General features: G+C 44.7%; 1 protein-coding gene across 1 annotated transcript; it reads right to left on the bottom strand.

The window, feature by feature from the left end:
* Nucleotides 1-1191: 1191 nt before the first annotated feature.
* On the bottom strand, nucleotides 1192-10494 carry LOC308313387 (N-acetylaspartate synthetase-like; the record flags this gene model as incomplete). The annotated part of the gene is made up of 3 exons (XM_080760487.1): nucleotides 1192-1649; nucleotides 3201-3365; nucleotides 10230-10494. The coding sequence occupies 3 exons, from the start codon at nucleotides 10492-10494 to the stop codon at nucleotides 1192-1194; spliced, it is 888 nt and encodes a 295-aa protein (XP_080616613.1).
* Between the last annotated feature and the right edge of the window lie 11504 nt (nucleotides 10495-21998).

Raw genomic sequence — 21998 nt, 5'->3', positions numbered from 1 at the left:
TGTTTGTTTTTGTTTGTTTATTTTCACATACAAAAATATTTCGGTAATGATACACGTGTGTGAAGGAGAAAGCCTAAAAACACTCCAGGGGCTTCTCCAGGCATGTTTATACATTCATAGTTGTTTTTGTTTGACTAAAGAAAAAACAATCATAATCATGATCATAATCATATTGAACATGCAGATCTTAAACATTAGAATACAGATAAAATACAGGGACAGTGAAAGGACAGAAATGTACTGTATAACAAGAAAAAAGAAAAAAAAAGCACAATAGACAGAAGTCAGACAATAAAACCGCTATAGGAGAACATTGAGTACGCCAGGTTAGTTTAGCAGACCGTATGGGAAGTACTGGTGGTAACTAGTAGCCTATATGAGTGCAATTTCCCATACTGTACATCCAAAGCCCAAACATCCAAACAGAAAAGTCTTATCTTATTGTATTAAACAACGTCAAACTCACCAACATTGCAGCTGTATACAAAAAAGCTTGAATTACCCCATTTCTATCTGCAAAGTTTTTGTCTCATAAAACTCATAAAAAGGGCCCCCCCCGCTGTCTGAAGCCCAGCACACACCGTCTGCGAACGCCGCGCATCAAAACAGCCGCCTCCGTTAATTTTCAATGACACCTATCCCACACCGGCGGCGTCCGACGCTCGTTCACGCCTCGTCTGACGCTCCGATACGCCACTGTTCTATTTTCCAGGCGCAGCAACGCCTGTGCCGTGTCGCTGCGCACCCGGTGTGTGTTGGGCTTGACCTGAATTAGGCAGGCCGAACTCCAGCACATCTTTTTTTTATTTTTTTTTATGTTCTGTTTATTCATTTTTGCTTTTTTACAAATAGAAGTAAATTCAGAAATAAAAACAGAGTGACAAATACAAAAAGAGACTAAAACACACACAATGACAAAACACAAACTCCAAATCAAGACAACCAAAGAACATTCAAAGCACAACAAAACAATAAAAACAATATATACAAAATAAAATAATAATCCAATATAGTCAATATACATAGATCATGGTCACAAACATCATCCAGACAAGACAGGTTGGCCAGTCAGGCGCCAGTTATACAGGTTCAATCAGGTTCAATCGGGGGCACAAGTGTAAGGCGGTCAACATGAGACAGAAAAGGCACTACAATTTAGTCAATATACAAAGCAGATCTTGGTCACAAACATCATCCAGACAAGACAGGTAGGCAGGGTGGGGCAGATATGTCCAGCACGTCCAGGGAATACAGGTGATGCGAGACGCGGTAGAACATCCTCTCCATGAGCGTCGACACCGGTCCGTCGTGGCGTCCCTTATCATTGGCGACTTGGTGACCCCTGACCTCGCCGACCCACCGGAAGCCCAGCCGCCGGTAGAGCTTGTGCGCGGCCGGCGAGTACGCCGTGGTTCCCAGGACCACGGACGAGAACCCGCGGGCCGCCGCGAACGCCAGGACGGCGCGGCCCAGCGCCCCGCCCACGCCGCGGTGCCGATGGCGCCGGTCCACGGACATGCGGCACAGCTCCAGATCGCCGCCACCACCGGGGGCGCCACCACCGCCGCTCCTCGTCTTCGGGCGGCGGCCGACAGCCGCGACGGTGCCCACGACGATGCCCTGCCATACCGCCACCCACAGGCAGGAGTCTGAAATACAACGGAGTTATAGTACAACAGCTGAAGAGATGAAGAAGACACCAAAATGCAGTTATTTTTTTATCCCACGATTTTTGTAACCCATTTTTCACCCCTGTGTCAATCATCTAATGTGATCCTGGGCTCTACACACCCTCCACCAACCTAGTCCCCATATATGGGGGACAAGGGGAGAGCAACGGACTTGAACTCATGCTTCCTTCATGCCTGAGTGTCCAAGTTGCTCCTTTACAGCTGACAGGGGGAGTTTCCCTGGTTGGACGTAGCGTGTGGAAGGAACACGTTATTCCAACCAGTTCCTTTCTCCTCCATCAGGCGCCCCAGCTGGCCAGGGGGAGGCAGTTTAGAGACCAGGATTACTGCATGTTTTTTGTGAGGGTATACCTATATCCTAGGGGACATGGGGAGAACAAGCAAACTCCACACAGAAAATGCAGTTATAATACCTATGCTGTCCGGAAGAAACCTCATAACTCCAGAATGTTCATTTTTCAGGAAATTAAAAATATACGTTTTTAAGGAAATGAATAAAACCTTATATATATATAAACGATGCAATACTGACTCATGGTTTTGTTTAGGGCTTTCAAAATAACTGAGTTAAAGGAGCATTCAGTGATTTATTTGGGTGATTTGGAACCCCCCCGAGGGGGGACAGGCCAACTCCTTATATATAGTATGGAGGATTAAAACTTTGTAAAAGGAGATCCTCCTTTTGTTTTTGAACCTGGTCAGTATGGCCAGCACAGTATTGATATTTTTTATTAAAATTGAATGGAACTAAACTATACTATATAAGTGATGTTTTAGTCTATACCATGTTCAAGCTACAGCGAATATAATGTAAAAATGTATGTTCAGTGGATATTGTTGTCAAACAACCTATACCTAGTCCTGTGTTTTCAGACATGATCTCGCAATGTTCAAATGCTTCCGTCATACCGTTGTTCTGCAGAATGTATGAGTCATACAGTCTGGAACAACGGAAGCTCTGGCCATGAGTAAAATATAAAGCGGAAGTGGAACCTCCTCCCCACTTCCGTTTCGTCTTTACAGTCGTGCATATTTATCCTATAACATAAATAGAAATCACCTACACATACAGTAGCCTATAGACATTTTAATTAAAATGGTTTTTTTTGTGAACTGAAATGACAAACGGTTTACTCGGATTTCGGGAGCTGTATAGTTCCAGACATATAGGAGCATTCGGAGATTGCGCAATAGTAGTCTGGCTACACGAGACCAGCTCAGTGGCCTTGTGGTTAGAGTGTCTGCCCTGAGACTGGGAGGTTGGGGTTCGATCCCCGGCCGGGTCATACCAAAGACTCTAAATAATGGGACCCAGTGCCTCCCTGCTTGACACTCAGCATCAAGGTTTGGATTGGGGGTAAGTCCCTGCGACATACGTACTAGCATCATGTCCAGGGGGTGTACTTGTACATCAAGCTGCCTCACGCTACAGAAACAGGGGATAGGCTCCTACCCTATGGGCCTCATGGCTCGGCAAGGCTACTTACTACACGAGACTATAGGTTATACCTGGTGATTTGATGTAGAAGGCCTGGATGTCGGCCATGTCTCCCCTCCTGGCGGTCTCCAGGTACCGGAGGGCGACCCGCTGGCTGCAGAGATACCTCACACACAGGACGGCAGGCGGGACCAGGCCCGTCAGCAGCCATGACCCGGTGACCACAAAACACACCGCTGGAGGAGGAAGAGGTACGACATGTATCTGTTTTTAATCCATTCTGACCTGAGATCAGATTCTAACCCACAGAAGAATGGTGGTTCTTTAACGCATTTTGACCTGAGATCAGATTAAAAAAAATTCTTAAATCCTGACAGTTTAAAAAAAAATAGCAAAGCTCGTAGCGCGCCACTCGGTGGCGCGCTATGAGCTTGTAGATCTGCTATTTTTCAATAGCTAAAGCATGACATGATGCTAACACCAAAATGGACAAGACCTGTATGCAAACATCCTTATGCAGGTTTTGCACATACCGGAGCCCACCCTGTCTTATCTCTCTTCTATTCTTTCTTCCTATTCCCCCTCTACCCCGACACGGTGGAGGCAGATGGCCGCCCACCCTAGAGTCGGGTTCTGCCTGACGTTTCTTCCTAAAGGGGAGTTTTTTTCGTTACCATTGTCGCAATATTGCTGCTCTGGGTGGATCTTTGTTGGTTGTAAAGTGTCTTGAGACAACTTGTTTGGATTTGACACTTTAATAACATTGAATTGAATTGATTGTGTGTGTGTGTGTGTGTGTGTGTGTGTGTGTGTGTGTGTGTGTGTGTGTGTGTGTGTGTGTGTGTGTGTGTGTGTGTGTGTGTGTGTGTGTGTGTGTGTGTGTGTGTGTGTGTGTGTGTGTGTGTGTGTGTGTGTGTGTGTGTGTGTGTGTGTGTGTGTGTAATCATTGAGTGAATTCCTGCACTGTCTGCATGGAGTGACCTCGTCACATAGAGATTGATTTATTAGATATTCTACTGTTTAGACTGATGAGAGGTTCTTGGTTTAGTTATGATACATAGATTACTATCTCTATTTACCTGTTGTTTTCCTTGCTTACTGTATGTCGATCTAGATTAATCCAGTTAGGCGGGAACGCCTTTTGGTGTTTTAAGCATTCTCTTCTACTTTAGCTATTGAAAAATAGCAGATCTACAAGCGTGTAGATCTCCGAGTGACGCACTACGAGCTATAGATTTTTGAACAAGTTAAGCACTATATTTATAGTTATTCTATACTATACTTGTTTTAATCAGTTTTTTACGTAATTGAGAATTGATGTATGTTATTTAATTGTGTATACTGATTGTTGTGTTCTCTAAACTGGACCCTCGTCTGGTTCTGACAGACTGGTAGTGTGTGCAGGCTGGGTGGTGTGTGGTTCTGACAGACAGGTAGTGTGTGCAGGCTGGGTGGTGTGTGGTTCTGACAGACAGGTAGTGTGTGCCGGCTGGGTGGTGTGTGGTTCTGACAGACTGGTAGTGTGTGCAGGCTGGGTGGTGTGTGGTTCTGACAGACAGGTACTGTGTGCCGGCTGGGTGGTGTGTGGTTCTGACAGACTGGTAGTGTGTGCAGGCTGGGTGGTGTGTGGTTCTGACAGACAGGTAGTGTGTGCCGGCTGGGTGGTGTGTGGTTCTGACAGACTGGTAGTGTGTGCAGGCTGGGTGGTATGTGGTTCTGACAGACTGGTAGTGTGGTGCAGGCTGGGTGGTGTGTGGTTCTGACAGACTGGTAGTGTGGTGCAGGCTGGGTGGTGTGTGGTTCTGACAGACTGGTAGTGTGTGCAGGCTGGGTGGTATGTGGTTCTGACAGACTGGTAGTGTGGTGCAGGCTGGGTGGTGTGTGGTTCTGACAGACTGGTAGTGTGTGCAGGCTGGGTGGTGTGTGGTTCTGACAGAACCAGGCTGGGTGGTGTGTGGTTCTGACAGAACCAGGCTGGGTGGTGTGTGGTTCTGACAGAACCAGGCTGGGTGGTGTGTGGTTCTGGGTGGTGTGTGATAATCGGGTTGAAGTATTCCTTCGGTACGGAGACAGCGGCGGCGGGCCCGGGAGAACAATAACGCGACATGAGACAGTATAGCTAAAGGTTCACACAGTTTATTACACAACAGGGAACATATAGAGCTGGATCATAATGACGTGACAATAAGATATGAGACAAAGTACCGTGACTAATAATGCAGCAAGGCTGACCTTGGTGGCGCTGAGATGTATCTCGTAGCCTATTTATAAAGTATGCTACAGTACAGGCTGTACACAATACATATCAAGTACACTGTATCTCAAGTTCAAGTACACAGATTTAGACGTACATGGGCAACTCATAATATAACACTGATATTGATGAACTGAATTAATTCAATTCATGTTTTAGTTTTCTTTCTTTTTTTTAATTAGTTAAGTCAAAGTCCCCCCCCCCCCCCAGAAGCGAAGATATGAGTTAAAAAGTTTGCTCTGAAAGAATATATATTCAAAGGTTTGGTGCCACATTTTCGATGATTTAAAAAAAAATAGCCGATCTACAATCTCGTAGCGCTACGAGCTTGTAGATCTGCTATTTTTTCAACAGCTAAAGTACAACATAATGCTTATAGGTGTTCCCGCCCATAGTGGGTCTTGGTCACACATCTTACCTGTCATAGCAGCGTAGAGCAGCAGGCTCTCAGGGTGGTGTCTGAACACATCTTACCTGTCATAGCGGCGTAGAGCAGCAGGCTCTCAGGGTGGTGTCTGAACAGAACACATCTTACCTGTCATAGCGGCGTAGAGCAGCAGGCTCTCGGGGTGGTGTCTGAACACATCTTACCTGTCATAGCGGCGTAGAGCAGCAGGCTCTCGGGGTGGTGTCTGAATAATAATAATAATAATAATAATGAATTTTATTTATAATGCACTTTTCATTCACAAGGAATCTCAGAGTGCTACAAGGTTTAAAAACATATGATATCATAAAAGGTTAAAAACAGGTTTAACAAAAAACAGTGCAAAAACAGTTCAGCATAAAAAGGCCTTCCGGAACAGGAAGGTTTTCAGGCCTTTTTTAAAACATTCCACAGTCTGTGGCACTCTCAGGTCTATGGGGAGGCCATTCCACAAACGTGGTGCTGCTGAGCAAAAGGCCCGGTCCCCATGGTGCGCAGCTTGGTATCGGGAACATGGAGTAGGAGTTTGTTTGCAGATCTGAGGGTGCGGGTGGAGGATGTTTTTGGAGGGGTGATTAGTTCCTGTAGGTATGGAGGGGCATGTCCGTTTATGCAGTTGTAAGTGATCAGCAGGACCTTGTAGTGGATCCTGGCTGTAACGGGGAGCCAGTGCAATGTGAGGAGGATGGGTGTGATATGGTCATGCTTGCGGACCTTCATCAGGACCCTGGCAGCGCTGTTCTGGATGTATTGCAGCTTCTGTATATGTTTGCCAGGAATCCTGATGAAGAGGGCGTTGCAGTAGTCCAGTCTAGAGGAGATAAAGGCATGGATGAGCTTCTCTGCATCTGACTGGGTTAGAAGGGGGCGGAGTTTGGAGATGTTTTTGAGATGGTAGAATGCGGTTCTGCATAGAATTTTTATGTGGGCACTGAATGTCAGGTGAGGGTCAAACCTGACACCCAGGTTTGTGACTGAGGAGGAGAAGGGGATAACCTGGCCGTCGAAGGTGAGATGGGACATGGGGCATGAAATAATCTGGTGTGGTGTGCCAACAAGAAGGGCTTCAGTTTTGCTACTGTTTAACTGAAGGAAGTTGTTGCTCATCCATGCCTTTATCTCCCCAAGACCGGTGGTGAGACATGATATGGCTGCAGAGGGGTTGGGGGCAGTCTTAATATAAAGCTGGGTGTCATCAGCGTAACAGTGGAAGGAAAGTCCATGTCCGCTGATGACACGACCAAGGGGCAGCATATAAAAGATAAATAAGAGTGGACCAAGAACCGAACCCTGCGGAACACCACACGTGACGGGGAGCAGCTTGGACTTGCACCCACCCAGTGAAACATATTCAGTCCTATCAGACAGGTAGGACTGAAACCACTTAAGTGCAGTGCCTGACAGTCCAGTGGCAGTGTGTAGACGCTCCAGGAGGATAGCATGATCCACCGTATCAAATGCAGCGGTTAGGTCAAGGAGGATGAGGAGAGATGGTGATCCTTCATCAGCTGCCATCAGTAGGTCATTCGTCACCCTCAGCAGGGCCGTTTCAGTACTGTGGGCTGTACGAAACCCAGACTGAAATGTCTCAAAAAGGTTGTTGTGTTTGAGATGGTCCTGGAGCTGAGAGGCAACCACCTTCTCTAACACTTTGGACAGGAAGGCGAGGTTGGAGATAGGCCTGTAATTGGCCAGAACCTCCGGGTCCAGGGTGGGCTTTTTTAGAAGGGGACGGATGACAGCAACCTTAAGAGCAGTTGGTACATGACCAGTTTGAAGGGAGATGTTGACAGTTTGTGTAATGAGAGGACTGAGGGTGGGAATGTGTGGTTTAAGCAGAGCAGTGGGAATGGGGTCCAGGGCACATGTGCAGGATTTCATCTTGCTGAGGATTTTCTCCATGTGGCTCTGCTGAACCTCAGTGAAATATGGAAGGGGCGGCACAATCCCCGGCAGGGGGTTGGTGCCAGGAGAAGGCAGGGGGGAGGGGGTGGGCATCAGAGAGCGAATGTTGTTGACCTTGGATCTAAAAGAGTCAATAAAATTATTACATTGCTCCTCAGTTGCCTCAGTTAATGAAGATGATTGTGGCTTCAGAAGATTGTCTATTGTGGAAAAAAAGTGTTTAGAGTTGCCAGGGTTTTTATTTATTAGGTCGGAGTAGAACTGAGACTGAGCATCTTTAAGGGATTTGGAATATGCCTTTTGATGCTCATGGAAAATCTGCTTATGCACAGTGAGCCCAGAGTGCTTGAAGCGTCGTTCCAGAACCCGCCCAGTTCTTTTCATTTTCCGCAGTTCCTCTGTGAACCAAGGGGCGGAGCGTGAGAATCTGACCTCACGTGTCTTGACAGGGGCATGGAGGTCAAAAACACTGCTCAAGGATGTGTTATAGTGCTCTACTATTTCATCCATTGATGCAGAGACTGGGAGGGAGATGTTCTGAAGATCCATGGTCATGGTGGCTGGGTCAATATTTTTCCAGTTTCGGAAAACCATTTTCCGCTTCGGTCTGGTAGGGGGCAGCAGAAATGTCAAGGTTATTGAGACCACCATGTGGTCAGACACACCCAGACTGTAGACCTGCAGGTTGTTAATGGGGGCAGAGTCAGTGATGACTAAGTCAAGGGTGTGCCCCTTGTTGTGAGTAGGAACCCCAACATGTTGCTGCAGACCAAGACACTCAAGTGCACTCAAGAACTCTGCTGCAAAACGACAGGAGGGATTGTCCACATGAATATTCAGATCACCAATAATCACAGTGTTTGATGACACAGTGCAGAGTGAGGTGAGTAAATCATGTATTTCAGGGAGAAAAGATGGGTTAGGTTTGGGAGGTCGGTAAATCAGAAGAACTGTCATGGAGTTTGGAGGTTTGCTTTTGAATGCAAGGCATTCCATGGAAGAAAAGCCAGGCATCGGCAGGGGAGACAGTTTCAGTTCAGCCCGGTGTATGATGGCCAAGCCACCACCACGGGTGGTGCGGGCTTTTTCCATGTAAGTGTAGCCAGGGGGGCAGGCTTTATTAAGCTCTGAATAATCCCCTGGATTGTGGAAGGTTTCAACTAGGCACATGAAATCAAGTTCTTTCTCCAAGATATGATTATGTATGAGGGAGGATTTATTGGTAATAGATTGTGCATTCCACAATTCCATGGTGACACTGGCAGGAGACAGAGCTGATGGTAGAAGTCTCTGCAACCTCCGCAGCACACGGCGATCCACTCCACGTTTTCCATCCCGCCTAGTATTGGGCAATCTCGCGACGTTACCGACGATGACGCCACCACGTCGAGGTTTGTTTTGCTTCCTGTCTGGCTCCACTCTGTAACCTCGGCGAGAGCCTCTGTGGACATAGTAGCGGCTGCAGGATCTGTGCTTTTGTATCCCGAGTTGTTGACAGTGGATTAAAATCCCTACATCGAGTGGCACTGTGCAGCTACGTCGCAGACGCTGTAGTTGTGGAGCGGTGTATGATAACATCGCCAGCGCGGTAAATAAAAACAGCAGACAAAGCAAGCTGGGTCGTTTGGCAACGAGTCCAGGCTGGGCTAGGCAGCCAGCGCTACATCCAGCTGGTGTTTTCTTCCACGTTACGTGCATTGGTTAATCCAGATATGCCGCTATCCAGCTCAGGAAGCAATCAAAAATAAACGCACAAGACACGAACAATAGGAGACCAAAAAAAGTAGTAATAAAAAGTCACGCTAATCAAGTAAACAGTACTATAATAAGTGTCAAAGAGGAGCGGCAGCCAGTGTGCGCCAGCGTGCCCTCTCTCACACATCTTGAACACATCTTACCTGTCATAGCAGCGTAGAGCAGCAGGCTCTCGGGGTGGTGTCTGAACACATCTTACCTGTCATAGCAGCGTAGAGCAGCAGGCTCTCAGGGTGGTGTCTGAACACATCTTACCTGTCATGGCAGCGTAGAGCAGCAGGCTCTCGGGGTGGTGTCTGAACACATCTTACCTGTCATAGCAGCGTAGAGCAGCAGGCTCTCAGGGTGGTGTCTGAACACATCTTACCTGTCATAGCGGCGTAGAGCAGCAGGCTCTCAGGGTGGTGTCTGAGCACATCTTACCTGTCATAGCGGCGTAGAGCAGCAGGCTCTCGGGGTGGTGTCTGAACACATCTTACCTGTCATAGCGGTGTAGAGCAGCAGGCTCTCAGGGTGGTGTCTGAACAGAACTTACCTGTCATAGCAGCGTAGAGCAGCAGGCTCTCAGGGTGGTGTCTGAGCACATCTTACCTGTCATGGCAGCGTAGAGCAGCAGGCTCTCAGGGTGGTGTCTGAACACATCTTACCTGTCATAGCAGCGTAGAGCAGCAGGCTCTCAGGGTGGTGTCTGAACACATCTTACCTGTCATAGCAGCGTAGAGCAGCAGGCTCTCAGGGTGGTGTCTGAACACATCTTACCTGTCATAGCGGCGTAGAGCAGCAGGCTCTCGGGGTGGTGTCTGAGCCCCCGGAAGGCCGTGTCCTCGACCATCTCCATCAGCCCCTCGCGGAAGATGCGCTGCACCTCGGGGTCGTCGTCCGCTTCGAACGTGCGTACGAAAACGTCAGCTTTGGGGCGTTCGGGTTCGGGTTCGGGTTCAGGTTCAGGTTCGGTGCTCCTGCTGCTGCTGCTGTCACACTTGTTTTGTCCTCCCAGAAGTATCCTCTGTTCTTCTCCCTCCATGACGACTAACCTTTTGATCTTCATATATATATATATATATATATATATATACCTTAATGTCTGTAGCTCTTTGAACATTACATTGGAAATGTTTTTTAGCACGTCTGTCTTGTCGGTAAGAGACCACGTCTCTCTCTCTCCAGATAAGATTCCCCAGCGCATGTCTGCTGGAGGCCAGACAGACAGGGGGGAGGGATCTATAATCTATAAAGTCAAAGTGGACAAACATGAAGTGTGTGTGTGTGTGTGTGTGTGTGTGTGTGTGTGTGTGTGTGTGTGTGTGTGTGTGTGTGTGTGTGTGTGTGTGTGTGTGTGTGTGTGTGTGTGTGTGTGTGTGTGTGTGTGTGTGTGTGTGTGTGTGTGTGTGTGTGTGTGTGTGTGTGTGTGTGTGTGTGTGTGTGTGTGTGTGTGTGTGTGTGTGTGTGTGAGTGAGTACATTGTTTTTACTACTATTTTTTTCCCCCACCACTGGCAATTTGTGTCTGGTTTGTCAGGATACTCTTGCAGAACTGCATGTGAGCATGTCAACTAAACAGTCAAAAAAAATAATAAACACCATCAATCATATAAGCAACATTTGGTTATGATTGACTGGTCTAACATTCCAGACACATTCTGTACGTACCGTACACGTAAGGTATTTAACTACAGCAGCGAGAGGCAATGGCGTTTCCAGGAAATACATTTTGGGGCAGGCAAGATTTTGTTAATCGTCGTCTCCCTGCAGTGCACAATCAAGCACTAAAGGTTTTCAAAGAGATATACCTGCCAGACACCAGGATACAAAGATATACCTGCCAGACGAGTAGGATACAAAGGCATGCATTTACATTCCAAATGGGTGATCGAGGGTTGCGCTCTACTGAAACGGCCAATCAGCTGTCCACTAATAGTTGTTGTCTTGTTTAGTCTTGTTTTTGTCTGTAATGCCTGTAATGATGTGATATTTTGATTTTGGTTCATATGAAAGGATATTATTATCGCCACACAAGTGTCATAGCACGCAGAAGACCTGCAGGGAAAATGTATAAAGCTATAGCTCTGGATGTGTGCACATGCAGAAATCACAAAAAAACAAGTGTTATTTAAAAACATTTTTTGTGGTAGATCATGGCTTATACAATTGGGAATAAAATGAGCTCTTGGGCTTGAAAAGGTTGGTTTACAACTGCTATAGAGCAAGGACAGAAGCAGATAAAGAATCGACAGGAGTTAATCTGGTTATGATATGTTAATGTTAATGTTAATCAGTATACATTGATTCTCTTTACTGTAAGCCATGATGACACAGCCAAACATGGAGAAGATTCAGGTTAAAGGTGATGGTTTGTTCCCAATCTAGTCCAGGGCTGGGCAACTTTGACTATGGAGAGTGCCACTATAGTTCCACACTCACTCCAGAGGGCCACTATTATAGTTCCACACTCACTCCAGAGGGCCACAATAGTTCCCCACTCACTCCAGAGGGCCACTATTATATGTAGTTCCACACTCACTCCAGAGGGCCACTATAGTTCCACACTCACTCCAGAGGGCCACTATTATATGTAGTTCCACACTCACTCCAGAGGGCCACTATTATAGTTCCACACTCACTCCAGAGGGCCACTATTATAGTTCCACACTCACTCCAGAGGGCCACTATAGTTCCCCACTCACTCCAGAGGGCCACTATAGTTCCACACTCACTCCAGAGGGCCACTATAGTTCCACACTCACTCCAGAGGGCCACTATAGTTCCACACTCACTCCAGAGGGCCACTATAGTTCCACACTCACTCCAGAGGGCCACTATAGTTCCACACTCACTCCAGAGGGCCACTATTATAGTTCCACACTCACTCCAGAGGGCCACTATAGTTCCCCACTCACTCCAGAGGGCCACTATAGTTCCCCACTCACTCCAGAGGGCCACTATAGTTCCACACTCACTCCAGAGGGCCACTATAGTTACACACTCACTCCAGAGGGCCACTATAGTTACACACTCACTCCAGAGGGCCACTATAGATAGATAGATATAGATAGGTTTATTTGTCATTTTTACAACTGAACAGCAGAAAAACGAAATTTCGATGTGCTAGTGCACGAGCCGCAGCAACATGAGTCGCGCCGCCACAATACATCTTTCTTGCATCATAGAAAAAGAAAAAGAAAACATAGAGGGGGGGGGGGGGGGTAAGAAGTCATCACATCACATTTCAAGTAAGATGATAATACTCGGCTGTGCAGGCATGTTTCTGGGGGCTTGGGCTTGGGCCAGGCACAAAAAAGCTCTCTTCCTACGCAAGCCATCGAAGGGATGAGCTGCGCGGGGGGAGGAAAAAAAGATACCTAGCTGCCGGGGGGGGGGGGGGGGGAGTAGAAGGCGGTTGTGTGTAAGACATGTGTGTCCATGAGAACAGTTCGGTGGAAAGTTCATTTCCCATGTGTTTGTGTAAGTGTGTGTTCCTGGCATATCTCCCCCAAGGTCATGTCACGTTGCCTCAAAGTCCTGCGTTATCATGGCGGGTTCAGTGGAAACGAACACGGCCCATAGTCTGAAGACACAACAACAGGTGTCAGGTGTAACCATAATCCAAATAGATATGCCTCTTCTATGCTGATAGTCTATAGTTATAGCTATAGCTATAGTTCCACACTCAATCCAGAGGGCCACTATAGTTCCACACTCACTCCAGAGGGCCACTATAGTTCCACACTCACTCCAGAGGGCCACTATAGTTCCACACTCACTCCAGAGGGCCACTATAGTTCCACACTCACTCCAGAGGGCCACTATAGTTCCACACTCACTCCAGAGGGCCACTATAGTTCCACACTCACTCCAGAGGGCCACTATAGTTCCACACTCACTCCAGAGGGCCACTATAGTTCCACACTCACTCCAGAGGGCCACTATAGTTCCCCACTCACTCCAGAGGGCCACTATAGTTCCACACTCACTCCAGAGGGCCACTATAGTTCCACACTCACTCCAGAGGGCCACTATAGTTCCACACTCACTCCAGAGGGCCACTATAGTTCCACACTCACTCCAGAGGGCCACTATATAGTTCCACACTCACTCCAGAGGGCCACTATAGTTCCACACTCACTCCAGAGGGCCACTATAGTTCCACACTCACTCCAGAGGGCCACTATAGTTCCACACTCACTCCAGTGTGTGTGTGTGTGTGTGTGTGTGTGTGTGTGTGTGTGTGTGTGTGTGTGTGTGTGTGTGTGTGTGTGTGTGTGTGTGTGTGTGTGTGTGTGTGTGTGTGTGTGTGTGTGTGTGTGTGTGTGTGTGTGTGTGTGTGTGTGTGTGTGTGTGTGTGTGTGTGTGTGTGTGTGTGTGACAGACGTGATCTTGCGTTGTGTTATGAAGTACCATAGCAGTGAGTAGATTTATTCTGTACAAAAGACAATGAGGCAATCACTGCTCTGCTCTGACTCGTATGTTTTCCACAATACATTTGCTGGAAATAAAGCAGATGCAGTATGCATGCATATATGTATCAATATATTACACAATTGTAATTGAAAATAATAAAATAATCTGCAGAGCAAAATAAACAACCTACCGATTTCAAAGCCAATATAAAATAGGAAGTGCGATTTACGTAACTTCCTTAAATTCAACCGCCTGAACTCTTAGTCACAGAACACTGGGTCAATGAATACAATATAATTCCTGGGCAAGTGGAAGCACTATTAACCATGTTACACGTGCGTGCGTGCGTGTGTGTGTGTGTGTGCGTGTGTGTGTGTGTGTGTGTGTGTGTGTGTGCGCGTGCGTGTCACACTAATCATGAGCAACACCTGCACAAAGAGTGTGTGTGTCTCTATACATCAAGAGAGAATTCTATGAAGTCTTTTTGATGCTCTCTCATCACGGCGACCTACTTCTGTTCAGCTCTCTTTAATATGTCATGTAATTACATCCCTGTTGGAAGCGAAGAGCGCAACCTTTACAACGAATCAAAGAGAATGGAATGAACGAACGAAACGAGGAAGAACCCGAGCATGAATTCAATGGCAGGCCCTCCGTTACCTCACTCGGTGTGAAGGAGACTATATGGGCTCCATTTTCGTCACCGCTAAAACCCCTTATCCCTAAACTTCTTTGCCTTTTTTTTAATATATATGTTTTTTGGTAATAGGTTTCAACAATTTAGTACAGTTTGAACAGTTTTTTTTCCCTTAATTTTCTCCCTCACCCCATCCCTCCCCCCACAGTTATCGTCATCAAAACAATATAAGACATAACATTAATCGAGTACAGACATACAAAAACAACAACCATGCATGCATATTTGACATATGATATAAACAGTAGGATACAAAAATAATTTAAGCACAGATAACAAAAACAATATAAATGACAAAAAAAATAAAACAAAATAAAATAAAACAAATACAATTATGAGTTGGGTTATTCGAGTTCAAAAGATAGTCACAAGTTATGTTTGAGTGGTGCAACCACTCCAAGGAACAGCAATGTCCGTGTGTTCACCTATGTTCACCTATGTGTTTGTTAATGAGCACCAGTATATTGAGTACCAATAGGGGCGCTGTTGTGCCAGAAATGCACTGTTGCCTGCTAATGCGAGTCAAATAGGCAATCTACATTGATACGGTGCATGTGAGCTTGTAGACTGGCCATTTTAACTATTCAAAAATGTTTTGCAAAATAGTAAAAAAAAAAAAAAAGGCAAAGAAGTTTAGGGACAAGGGGTTTAGCGGTGACGAAAATGGAGTCCTATACCTCTGCTGTCAGGAGGAAACCTCATAACTCCAAAATGTTCATTTTTCAGGAAATTAAAACTATTTAAGAAAACCATATATTTTTTTAAAACAAAGCAATACTGCCCCATCAGAGTTGGTGTTGTGTCTTTATACATTGTCAATTACTTCCATGAGAGGTGGTGGAGTTAACTGCTTTAGCAGACATTTTGATGGTCCAAATGGAGTTAAGAGGTTTTGTCCAAAGCACTTTTTACTATCATTTCCATTGGTTCAATATTTTCGAAACAACACACAGACGTAAAGGGTGTTCAATAGCACTGATTTATGAAACAACACACAGACGTAAAGGGTGTTCGATAGCACTGATTTATGAAACAACACACAGACGTAAAGGGTGTTCGATAGCACTGATTTATGAAACAACACACAGACGTAAAGGGTGTTCGATAGCACTGATTTATGAAACAACACACAGACGTAAAGGGTGTTCAATAGCACTGATATGAAACAACACACAGACGTAAAGGGTGTTCAATAGCACTGATTTATGAAACAACACACAGACGTAAAGGGTGTTCGATAGCACTGATTTATGAAACAACACACAGACATAAAGGGTGTTCAATAGCACTGATTTATGAAACAACACACAGACGTAAAGGGTGTTCAATAGCACTGATTTATGCCACAACAAAAATACCAAAAACCTAAAATAAAAAATGTAGTTATGAGGTTTCCTCCTGACGGCAACGAATGCAAGCATGAATCGGTTCATTAGCCGAGCGTTGAATGAAATGTGCTCTGCAGGAAGAATGGCCCGACAGACACGGATGCCTGGTGTGTAGCCTACTGTACATAGTGTACATTATACAGCGAGTGAATGAGACATTCTCTCTTTTCAAAGCTCAAGCTGAAGCCCATACACTGCAGAGGTGAATAGAAGCTACTCCCAAACAATAACATGGAGCTAATGACGAGGTTGAAATTCAGACTCGATTCAATTCTAAAGGTCCTTTTCAGACGGTACGGGGAGCGTGTGTGTGTGTGTGTGTGTGTGTGTGTGTGTGTGTGTGTGTGTGTGTGTGTGTGTGTGTGTGTGTGTGTGTGTGTGTGTGTGTGTGTGTGTGTGTGTGTGTGTGTGTGTGTGTGTGTGTGTGTGTGTGTGTGTGTGTGTGTGTGCGTTGCAACAGTTGGCTGTGGGTGGAGAATACATTGAGTGATTCAGGGCTATACAGTCATTGTGTTTTGCATGTGCTGTGAAAATGTGACTCTCTCTCACAATGTGGAGGAAACTTGTGAAATTCTATTGACGTAACTAACTATGCCTCAACGGAACCCGCTCTTGGCTGTCTGTTCCCCCCCCCCCCCCATCCCTCACACTGTCTTTCTAGCATGGAACAAACAGGGGGCGGTGCATGCATGAGGTTTTAATATTCATCTATTCATAACATAGTCTTGTCTTGCGTACTGTGTGTCTCACCACCATGCACCACCACCTCCAACATCATCGCTCATCTCCAGTGACTCCCATTGTGCATGGCTGGTGATTAGATTAACGCATTCAGTACGGGAACCCCTTTTGGTGTTTTTTAAGCGTTATATGTTATACTTTAGCTGTTGGAAAAATAGCTAAAGTATAGCATAATTATGTCAACATAATCTACAAGCTCGTAGCGCCGCGGCACTCGGTGCCGCGCTATATATCTGCTATTTTTTTGAAAGTATGGCGCAAATCTTTGAATATATATTCTTTCAGAGCGAACATCATCAGAGAGCATTTTTAACTCAAATCTTCGCTTCTGGGAGAGGGGGGGGGGGGGTCCCTGGAACAACATATTTCCAGATGGGGGGTGTGGGGGGGGGGGGGTCAGCGGCCGATTACATATCATTATTTTGGGGGTCCTTGACATGAAATACTTTGAAAAACGCTGACACAGAAACGTAGCTTTGGCAGAAAACTGTCATGCTTTATAGATTAGAAGACATTTTTGTAGAATCGTCGTCCTCGGGTCTGAAAGGGTTAAAACGAGATGCCACCCCCAGCCAATCGGACACGCCGCTGCTACGTACGTATTGTGTGCGATATACGGAGGTGCGTCACCCAAACCCGTCGTTGGCACGCACGGAGTCAAGGGAACCAATGGGGAACGAGGGAACGTGAGCTGGCCTGGGCTCACTGGCTTTGGTTTATTTATATCCTAATATGGGCACAGGCTGTTCATTCATCTGTGTGTGTGTGTGTGTGTGTGTGTGTGTGTGTGTGTGTGTGTGTGTGTGTGTGTGTGTGTGTGTGTGTGTGTGTGTGTGTGTGTGTGTGTGTGTGTGTGTGTGTGTGTGTGTGTGTGTGTGTGTGTGTGTGTGTGTGTGTGTGTGTGTGTGTGCAGCGTCTGTGCAGCGTCTGTTGGAGTCGGGGGGGGGGGGGGGAGATACAGAACGCGTGCTCCAGAAATGACTTTTGCTGACATGTTTGGGTTTTCACACATAAAAAAACAAACAGGAAAGTGTTTTTTGTGTGCCCTAAAAACATCATTAAAAAATAAGCTCTGCATGGATGCAGAAATTGATGGAATAATTCATGGTGGTTTTCATGTAGAATGTCTTTTCTGGTGACTTTTTGAAGCCCTTTAAAGAGGTCACTTCATCCCTTTCTGCATCCAGAGCTTATTTTTTTAATGATGTTTATAGGGCACACAAAAAACACTTTCCTGTTTTGTTTTTTTATGTGTGTAATATGTTTTTATATTTCATGTTCACGAACAAAAACCTGTCATGAAAATGTGGTCACACACACACACACACACACACACACACACACACACACACACACACACACTAAAACATTATGGGCATTGTAGGAATTCAGCAATCCAGTCAAACCGTAGTCAAACACACAGACGTCAAATTGTGCTACTGTTCTGTTCTCTACTACAAATACTATTAATATATTAGAAGGCCTTTAATATTTGAGTTCTCATTTCATGCTATGTAGCCTAAAGATCATATTATGTACAGTAGATAATATGATCATACGTTCAGTAGTTAAAATAACCATATTGAAAGTTATGTTGAATCTTATTGCAATAGATGTGTAAATATTCTGGTAAAATATAGACTCGAGGCATCTTCTTTAGTGGCGTTTTGTTTTGAGTATACAAATTAAACAATGCAAAACATATACATCACTCGGAAAAGGATAACTGTACGGGAAAGCACACACTCTCATGTAAGATTCCTTAACCTATTTAGACCTGAGAAAAGATTCTACAAATGACTTTTAAATCCTGACAGTTTTCTGACAAACCTCATGTTTCTACAGTATGTCAGTCGTTCTCAAATATTTTCATGTCAAAGGACCTCCAGAATTATCTGTATTTTTGGCGATTTGCCGACCCCCCTTCTGAAAATATGTTGTTCCAGCTATAGGCACCCCCCAGAAGCAAAGATTTGAGTTAAAAACGTTCGCTCTGAAAGAATATATATTCAAAGATTTGCGTCACATTTCCACGACTTTAAAAAGAAATAGCAGATCTCGTAGCACGGCACCAAGTGCCACACTACGATCTTGTAGATCTGATATTTTTCAACAGCTAAAGTATAACATAATGCTTGATAGTGGGCCATCATGATGAGTCAAGGCATCACTTATAGGTGTTAATGTTTTAACGTTGGGTGCCGGTTTTCAAATTCAAGCAAGTTGCATGAATGATTTTCAGGCTCAACCTTTTTCATGTCAAGGACCCCCAGAATTATCTCTATTGGGCCACGGACCCCCCCAGAAGCAAATATTTTAGTTAAAAATGTTCGCTCTGAAATATATATTCAATGATTTGCATCACATTTGAACGACTTTTCAAAAATAGCAGACCTATACAAGCTCGTAGCGCGCCACTCTATTGTGTATTTTAACTGATATTCTTTGTGTTTATTGAGTGTTTTAGGTCGTTTTTGTTTTTTTTATCATGTTCTCATTGTATTGCAGCTTCCAAGCTTGGGTTTTCCCACATGTATTTATTTTATACCCAAACAGTGCATCGCCAAAGTGTTCACTTTAGTGATCTAAAGTGAATCTTGAATGAAGATTCTGTTGTAGCACCCACACTGTGGAATGAACTTCCACCTCATGTCAGAGCTTCTCAATCCTTGTCTGAAAACTCACTTGTACTCCTTGGCATTTGAACATACTGATTAAGAGTTGCTGCTTCCACTGCATTGTGTCCTTATGTTGCCCTGTTTATGTACTGTTGTTATTGTTGCTTTTTTAGTATTTCTTTGTGTACAGCACTTTGTTTCAACCTTGTTTTTGGATTGGATTGGATTGAAGCTATATTATGGTGAAATAATGGTGTAATCCTTACAACGCGAAGCATTTTGGATCCATTTCTTAAACACTGTATTTCCTAAAGGTCTAAATGAAGAATTGGTCATGTTAAACTGTTTTCTATATGAATAACTTTTCTTGTAATGTGGAATCTGAAATAAGACAATGATTTCTTATAATAATATGTATGTTCGTCTTTAATAATGTGACACGGCTGTATAGTCCCTTCTAATAATAAAAAAAAATATCTATGTCATTTCCGTTGCTACTGCCAATTTTGACACTGACGAAGGCCTGTGCGCCGAAACGCGTCTGTCTGTCTGGTATGGACTGCTTCTGCGGAGCACATTCTTTATGAATAAAGACTCTTACTCGACTGGAAGTGCGGATTTAATTAATTTTCTTTAGCTGCCCTGTCTCATTAAAGTCCTCGCTCGGCCAGAGCGTAGCGTACTGCTTGACGTTTTATACCCTTTTGATTTGACCGCCTTTCATGGCAGGATAACGTTCCTTATTGCAGCGGTGTCTGTGGAAGAAGTGTGGGGACGTACAGTAGAGGGCTTCGCTCCCACATGCATGAGGAACAGAAATAATTGCCTGTGTGTGTACTCTTCCGTCCAGTGGTGTAAAGCAGAATGTGTAAATACAGCCCATGGTCTGTCACACTACAGACCATGGGCTGTATTTTGCATGTCTTCAGTATACCAGGTCTTATTACTTAACTTATGACCTGTAGGCGTGATCAATGCCATTTGGCTATTCTGAGTGGCCAAAGTGCATTGACCTGATCCAGGTCTTAAGTTAAGTGATAAGACCTGGTACTTAAAGGACCACTTCACCACTTTTCAACCTATCTTCATATAATAGGTCCTCACTAATAATCATGATAAAATGGCACGATTTTCCAGAGCGATTTACATTATAAGCAATAACAAAAGCATGGCATACATCACATATATGTCACAAACACACTGTCAGTACATACATTGTTGTTCCAGTGTTCTGCCTTGGACTTCTGCTTTGTTATTTTGGTCTCCTAAAAGGTATCTTGGATGTCATGTGCTTTGTGTAACTTTTATGTTTATGCATTTATGCTTTGTAAATATTGCATTTTTGGACTTCCTATGATTTTTAAAATTTTGCTCCAGAAGTTTTGCATTTTTTTTGGATTTACATTTTTTTTGCATTGACTATTTTACTTTGGCTGTATGCTTCTATGCATGAATAAATAAGTTACTTTAAGACTATTCTGCGTTTGGCTCTGCACTTGGGTTCAGTTCAGTCCTTCACTGCAAACCGTGACAAGGGGTTGTTCAACCCTTTTTATACCAACTACCACCACAATAACTGGAGCGTATAGACCTGCCCCATCAAATTCAGCTTTTGACACGAGGTGAAAATTTAATTTATTCTTTTTGTTCCAAATTCCTAAGCCAATTTTGCTGCTGCATGAGCTATGTATGTCCTATTGCATGCTTTGTTGATACCCCAGGATATTGATCTTGACACACAGTAGAAGAAAACGCCCACACAAATCCTTTCTTGTAAAAAAAAAACTGAATATTTATTCTTTCCTCACAGAGTGTATTTCAATGTTATCATTACTTTACAATTAAAAAAATAAAAATGCAGGGTATGACAAATGAGTCAAATCAACATGAAGATTTAACTCTTCTGAGACACTAACTAACAATACAATACAAACACAGAGACACATTTCCTTACACACACTTCAAAGTCAATAAGCAATGAATGGGGTTTTGTAACTGCAGGGGTTTTAGTCATACATGACCTCATGGTCAAGAGGTTCAGTTTGACCATAGATAGATAGATAGATACTTTATTTGTCCTTTCGGAAATTAGTTTTGTGCACAGCAGTCATCAGGATATTCATAAAACATATGCAAACAAACAGATCACACAGTACATATAGACAATAAAGAAACAGTGCCAACACGTCCAGCATTGACCTGCAATACACGTCACAATACAATGCAGGACCTTGAGGGTCTTTCCTTTATCATCGTCAGCCATGTGGGGAAAACATAGATTTTTCAACTGAATAACATTGAACGTGTGCGTGCGTGCGTGCGTGCGTGCGTGCGTGCGTGCGTGCGTGCGTGCGTGTGCTTGCGTGCGTGCGTGCGCTCACATGCTTCCTTCCGTGTGCGTCTGCCTCCTACTCTGCCTCCTACTGCCGGATGGCGTCCTTGCCCTCTCTCTCTCTCTCTCTCCATCTCGGTTATAGAACATTTCTTTCACAGACGTGACATTCTGTTCTATTTGAGAAGCACAGCTTGAGGAGTTACGTGTCCATCAGTCCATCGCTATACTAGTCTGTACATGGCAGTGGTTTTCAACCCGTTTCATATTAAGGCCGGTTATATATCCGGCATTCTGAGCCATGCACGGAAGCACCGCTTGATGAGATTTTAGACCTCTCGGACTCAAATCCTAG

Source organism: Protomyctophum bolini (assembly GCF_963924005.1).
Source record: "Protomyctophum bolini genome assembly, chromosome: 3".
NCBI classification, from domain to species: Eukaryota; Metazoa; Chordata; class Actinopteri; order Myctophiformes; family Myctophidae; genus Protomyctophum; species Protomyctophum bolini.
Note: the sequence above shows the minus strand (reverse complement) of the source record. Positions and strands in the feature narration are given on the sequence as shown.